The 7,078-nt window shown below is 47.2% G+C and overlaps 1 protein-coding gene across 1 annotated transcript; it reads right to left on the bottom strand.

Annotated features, from left to right (window-relative positions):
- Positions 1 to 571: 571 nt before the first annotated feature.
- LOC135915808 (bifunctional 3'-5' exonuclease/ATP-dependent helicase WRN-like) lies at positions 572 to 7,040 on the bottom strand. The gene is made up of 2 exons (XM_065448949.1): positions 4,158 to 7,040; positions 572 to 1,694 (listed from the first exon to the last, which is right to left on the bottom strand). The coding sequence occupies exons 1-2, from the start codon at positions 6,885 to 6,887 to the stop codon at positions 1,293 to 1,295; spliced, it is 3,132 nt and encodes a 1,043-aa protein (XP_065305021.1). The 5' UTR covers positions 6,888 to 7,040; the 3' UTR covers positions 572 to 1,292.
- Positions 7,041 to 7,078: the final 38 nt, after the last annotated feature.

Raw genomic sequence — 7,078 nt, 5'->3', positions numbered from 1 at the left:
ACCAGAGCTGGTCAGGGTAAAAAAAAAGAAACTGCGCTGTCTTTGAAGTGTATGAAAATGATGCTCAATGTTTCGGCCTGTTAGCCTTCATACGTAGAACTCAACATTCTCACAGATGCTGATAAACAATGTCCTCTGTGTTGCTCGTTACTGGAACGCAGTGCGGCTTTTATGGTGTAGTGCTCTTCACCATACAAGTTCATGTCCAAGTGGATGCAGCTGTACCTTTGGGATATCAGAGCTGCAGACATGCGACAACATTGGTGGCATCATATTGTAGTGATTTTCAATAACGTACACAGCCGTGTGAACGCTGACAAAACGTGATCATGGTATAACTATTCCTGACTAGTGAAAGTCATTAGCAGCTGTCTTTGGTGGCGCTGTTTTACTGTTCGAAGCCAAGAAAGATTTGAATGACATAATCAAGTGACCCAGTTTGTATTATGTGGCTATGAAGTTTACTGTAAACACCACTGGACGACCACAATGTTGAGATTTGTCTGAATTATCAGACGTTGACTGTAGTTGTGCAAAGGTAAGTATTTAATTATATAAACAAGACGGAATATAAACATGAAATGCTATTTGCTTTATTTGAAGTCTGCATTCATAAAACCATATATGGGGTCTCACAACTTTCACAATACAAAGGTAATATACAAACAAAAGAAATGCAAATTCTTAAAGTGCAGTTTTACTTAAACACTGCATTTATAAACTTATACAACGTTGGCAACTTGTATTCATTGAAAAAAAAAGAGTATCTGTATGCAACTGCGGTACATGCTAAACATTATATGAAGGTGGCACCATGGAAAACTAGTTCAGAGTGTCTTCCTTCATGGCAGCCATAATATCAGAAGGTGCTTAGAGAATATATATAAAAAGATATGCATGTGCAAATGTTTATCACTCGAGAAATGATAATTGGAATACTTTAAGTAAACTGTAGAACACCCATTTGAGGTCTACACTGTACAGAGGCATTGAAGTTTGTGTGCGCAAGCATCAAAATGCTTGAGCATGAACTATACAATGAAATAATGTGTCGTTCTGAAGTTCAGATCCCAAAAGCTAGTTTCCTTCAAACATTCTGGCATTACTTTAGTGCACAAATTCACTGCCCACAGTGAGTCAGTATGTTTGGGACCTTATATAAATGACTGTCACTTGGCACAGGAGAAAATGTAGAGGCAGTCGTCTATCACAGCATTGGAGCAGAGTCATATAGGCCCACTGTGGCTGCAAAGTACTGCGCTGCAGAAGAATGTAGTAGCACGAAAAACAGTTCACTTTCTGAACAACGAGCTGTTCTTCATCTTCTTACTGACAGTCATCAGCTGTTCAGTAGAGACACTCCGCTTCCCGCTTTTCAGCTGCAGAGTAGTGTCTTCGGTGACGACACATTTGTCGTCAGCCGGCTTTAAATGCTTGCTTGTGGTGTTCCGGCTGTCAGTCGCTGGTGGTGTCAGCGTCTTCGGAAGGTTCAGTCTGGAGTTCTCGATGCCATACTTAGCCTGCAGGTAGGCCAAAGCTGTTTTGATGTGGTTGAACTCTACGTGTTCTGGGCAGAGTTCCTTGATCGGCGTCAGCCGGCCAATGTCGCCGCCCAGAGCAGCCACAGCACTGATGACAGCTTCCAAGATGTCCGGCGTCACTCCCACACTCTCCAGATCAACCGGTAGTCCGACCTGATCATAGACGCACAGAACAGAAAACGTGGTTGGAGGCTTTAAAACGTCCAAAAGTAATGGAAACTGCTGTGAGTTAAGGGAATGAAAAGATTTTGATGATTTTGTACAAACAGACGGAGTCGTTAGGGTAGGTCCTCCTGATCAATAAGTGATACATGAAAGTGCTCTGCGTCAAGCATTTAATTTATTATAAGGTCTTAAGAATGTGCATCACTACCAATTGCAGCAGCGCCAGTTCCCCGAGTTTTGAGCCGCCCCATCACCATCTATGCAGTGGGCATGCGTGATGTCAGTCGGGCGACCTATCCAATTGACTTACCACATTGCGACGTTGATAATTTTTGCAACCTAATGGTGAACAAATGTTGTTCATAATAGTTTGAATGTTGATTTATTTGTTCCTGCACAAAAAAAAAAATAACGGAAAGAGAATGCACAATGACAATTTATCACTACACTCAAGACACTTTCAGCACACAGCAAATGTTGTCTGCACGTGTTAAAACATTCTTCGTGTTGACGCGATCTGCGCAGTCAATGTTGGTCTCAAGCTTTCTTTTCGCGAGCACCATGGATTGCCCTTGTTACGCTGTGGGCTGCAAATGTAGCGACTGGCGACATGTCAAGCTGTGACATCATGTCCCTCTGCAAGGCAACATGCAAGCAGAGTGGCTACAGCACATCAAGCTGTCGGTATCCGATCGGTCCGAGGATCTACGCATTTGTGGCTGTCACTTCACATAGGAGGACTGCTACCTAAATAGAGTTTTAGTGTGTCCGGTATCTCGGTAAACATAGGTCGACTGGGAGTTCTGCCAGATGGGCAGAGGCCGCATACATTACTGGACTGCAGGGTGCAGCCACCTGGTAATGCAAAGCTGAACCAGACAAACTCAGAGCTAATATAGCAGTAACTAAGTGTATTTTACTTTGCTGCTTGCATAAATTTTTGCAGCGTAACCATGAGTACACTGCCTTTTAAATGTTTAAAGTTTTTTACACTTGTTTACAGCAATATTAGTTGTTTGTTTGGCTGGTTCAGCTCTGTACCACCAGGCAGCTGCACCATACAAGCCGCCCTGTTTATGCCCAGCTCGCCTGCGTTTACCACTATGTGAGAGACGCTCGCCGCTGTGGCAGAACTACAGTAACAGATCGTTTGCAACGCATGCTGCCTGGACAGCTCCTACTGGAGATTAACGACCAGGCGGCTAGCGAAAGGCTGGAGTGGCTTCATGCACTGGCTCCAAGACACTGGAAATATATGACGCGACTTCGCATCATGATGCAGAGCCAGTGAAGGTGGAGTTTAGCCTCAATCGCTTGGCAAACGAGTTGAGGAGGGAAAGCATGGCTAGAGAGAAGGGCAACTTGTAATCACAGACCGCTCTCTTAATATGAGCAGCTTAAATTGTGGTGAAAATGTTTTTGCTGTAGCTGTACCCTGCATGTTTACAAAATTTGTCCAAGCTGTTTCAGGGGCCTACCAGACATAGAGTTTCATGCAATAACTACCAGAGGGAACTCTGGCACTAGTGTCTATGGGAGTTGCAAGCAGGGCGGCTCAGCCAGTATGGAAATGATCGGCAGTACCTGGAATTGGCTAAACTTTTTACTAAATGCAGTGCATGTTAAACGAAATGCTCGACCGCAGCTCTGGCCTAACTCCTGCTTTTCGAGTCTCAAAAGGCTAGAAAATTGCAAATTCAAGCAAAACTGAATAACGTGCATTTGAGCTATAACATTGCTCACACTGCTTGTCAAGAAGAAACACTATGGTCAATCTGTACATTGTGTCAAAAAAAAAAAGAATGTCAATTGAACTGGTTCAGTCTTCGTAGCATGGTAAGGAATACTGAGTTGGACACATTATGTTAAAGAATTTGGAATGCTTGATAAGTAGCTGTTCATACCCTTCAGGCACCAATTTTGACAAGTGAAAATTTAGTTTCACCTGATTACTTGCATCATCAGAATTGTGAAACACGTACAGCTGCAGAACAGAATGCGAATTTTGTCCAGCGAGTTTTGTCAAGTTTACAGAATGTAAACGCCATGCAAGAACATCGACTATATTATGTCTAGTGCACTTGGAAAGCGGCTATCCAGCAATTTGAAAAATATGCCTGATGTAAAACATAGCAAAGAAAAATGAAGGAAAGGAACCCGCTGCTTCGCAACATAACCTACACAAAGAGCAGACGCCCAGCTATCTATATTTGACCTTGTCTTCCTAAAGCATCTTACATGTATTATTCAAACTTAGTTAACAAGTTTATTCAGTAGTGTTTCAAGATCTATGCAACATGTTTTCAATATTCAGTGTTAATGTTTTTTGACGCACTACTTTGACATGCACAATTGTGCACATAGGGCCTGAAAGGTGTAGTGGTTATGAGTTTTGTAGTAAAACCTTGTGTTCAACAAACAGCAAGCTGAAGTTCTATGAGCAAGGATCACCTTGATAGCTTCAGTGAGGTGCCCAATAATCGTTGAAACAGCGAGGCCACGACTACTCGCTATATCCGCAACATTCTGGTTTTGCCGATAGTGGAGGTAGGTCACGCGTTGTGTGTCGCTCAGCTGCTGGATTAGGTAGCTCAAGGAATCATTCTGACACGAAGAGGAGTCTGCTGGAACCTCGTCCTCGTTAGCAGATGGCTGAAGACCACGGTCCTTGCAGAACTGGGAGACCAGATCAACCACTCGTCCGCCAAACTTGTTCAGTTTGGCCTCAGAGACACCTTCCACTTTTGCCAATTGCTCCAGAGACGTTGGCAAACCCTGCACAATTGTCAGGAGGATACGGTTGTTGAAAACCATGTATGGGGCGTAGCCACACTCCGATGCCATTCTGTTGCGAAGCTCCACCAGCTGAGTGTAGAGCTCAGAGCGGAGCTTTTCGTCTTCCGATGGCTCCCCGTTTCTGGTCAGTGCCAGGAGGGAATCATTGTCCTCTGTCTTTGCATTGTGCCGACTCTCTAGGATATCCGAGAAGCCAGTGGTTGGCAACGGCAGCCTAGGCGCCACGGTCTTCGGCAACACTTGAGGCTTGAGTATTGGTCGGGGAGCTTCCATTTCAGCCAGTTCCGTTGTTGGCTCCAGCAACAGTTCTTCACTGCCACGAATCCACTCCTTTGCCTTTGCTGTCAGGACAATGGAGGAAATGAATCGTGTAGCCGCACCTTTTGGTGCGCCAGCATTATGGATCGCTTTTTCCATCAGGTATCCTTCAGACTGTAAGAGCCTTGCAAAGGCTTTCCAAAACGCTTCCGTCTTGTGCTTCCCAGTTCCGTAGTAAATGCTATTGCGCAAATAATCTGGCACCTTCTGCGACGCTGATCCACGTAAAACCGCTATGGGTACAGTTATCCCATACCTCTGCTTTGTTCCCATCACGACATCAAACAGAAGTCGGGCTTCTTTAGTATAGTTTGTCTTGCTGTCCTTGCTCGTCTGGGCCTGTCCAGTGTCCTTAGACTTGTCCTGCTTAAGCCTTCGTGTACAGTTGTCGCAGCACCGCGGCACTCCACCAACTGTATCCGCCTCAGCAGCGGCAAAGTGGGCCAGCAATAACTTTCGCCTGCAGCGGGTACTGCTCAGGTAATGCTGCATCTTGTTCAGCATGTCTGTCTTGTGCTGAAGGAACACGGGATTGGAAATGTCCTTGAGGAAATATTTGTTGGTGACCAGGTCCCCATTACTGAAGAAGACTATACACGTGCTGGGCAATCCATCGCGACCGGCTCTGCCGATTTCCTGGTAGTAGGACTCAATGTCCCTGGGAGCGCCATAATGGATGATCCTACGCACGTCCGGCTTGTCGATGCCCATACCAAATGCAACTGTCGCCACAACGACCTGAACTCTGTCCTCCAGGAACATCGTGTGGGATTTCTTCCTCTCTCCCAGTGACAGGCCAGCATGGTACAGAGCACACTGAATGCCCAAGTTGCACAACAACTTGTTAACCTCTTCGGTGGCGCTTTTTGTGGGGCAGTAGACAATCGTAGGGCTGCCATCGTTTGGAATGACCCCTCTTAAGTCGTCGGCCATGATTCCTTTTCTCCTCACGTCTAAGTACAGGTTGGGCCTGTCAAAGCTTGTACAGGTGAGAACGACATCATTGAGAGAAAGGGCTTTTACAATGTCGTCTCTAACACTAGGGGTTGCAGTGGCTGTGAGTGCCAGGAATGGAACGTGCGGAAAGCTCTTTCTCAACCTGCCAAGTTGGCGGTACGAGTGCCTGAAGTCGTGACCCCACTGGGACACGCAGTGGGCTTCGTCGATCGCAAACAGAGTTATGCCAACTCGATCGTCGAGAGTTTTCAGCAGGCCGAGGCTAGTCTCGGCAAACTCTGGGGTGATGTACAGGACCCTGTACTCCCCAGCGTAGAGGTCATTGATGACTTCACACTGCCTGTTCTGTGCCGAGCCCAAGAAACAGGCCGGGATGTTCGCAGCGGCCAAACCACGTACTTGGTCTTCCATCAGCGAGATCAGCGGGGACACAACGACCGCCGTTTTGCCGGTGTAAACGGGAGGGTATTGGTAGCACAGGCTTTTCCCGTAGCCGGTCGCCATGACAACGCAGTTGTCCCTTTTCTCCTCCAGAACGGAGCGCACTATCTTCCACTGCATCGGCCTGAAGGCACTGTGGCCAAACTTGGTCCTCAGTATGCTAAGGTGCTTCTCCGATGGCGCCGGTTCGTTTTTGAGGGACTCTTCCGTGGTAATTTCAAACAAGGGACCCGCTGCTTTGCCCTCGCAGAAGCTATCGAATTCGTCGTCAGTTTCGATATCGTAGTTGTCGGCGGGTGTTCCATCCTCCGGCTGATCTACTTCCTCGGCACCTTCGTTTTCGATGCGGCCCGCCGGATCAGCTGGGTCTCGCCGACCGACGCCTTCGGCCAGGTCGCACATCGCGACGACGCTCTTGTCGAAGTCGCCGTCGCTGCCCCAACCGTCGCTGTCCTCCACGCCGTCGCACGACTGGTGCGGCGCCGATTTCTTCTTGTTCTTCTTCGCGAGCTCATCTCTGACCTTCAAGAGCATTTCGGCGACGAGCTTGAGCTCGGATTCCGTGGCCGTCGGACAATCGGAGCTCGCCCTGTCGTCACAAACGAGGCCTTCGATGTCGTCGACGAGACCGCGAACTTTAGACAGCTCAGTGCGAATGTTTGAAGACATTTCGCCCGTCTCCCGGAACAAAACACTTTGCCGAATTTCACATGACCGCACATTAACTACACTTGCACACTTGTACAAGTCAAACGGGAACGGGCCTACCACAACACCCGCGCATTTTTCTGCAGACGAATACGAGAGCGCGACTACCTGAAGTATGACCTGAAGTAGACTAGAGTACCGACAAATACACG

This window comes from Dermacentor albipictus, chromosome 10, assembly GCF_038994185.2.
Source record: "Dermacentor albipictus isolate Rhodes 1998 colony chromosome 10, USDA_Dalb.pri_finalv2, whole genome shotgun sequence".
Lineage (NCBI taxonomy): Eukaryota > Metazoa > Arthropoda > Arachnida > Ixodida > Ixodidae > Dermacentor > Dermacentor albipictus.
The sequence above is the reverse complement of the archived record's forward strand: the minus strand, read 5'-3'. Positions and strand labels throughout refer to the sequence as shown.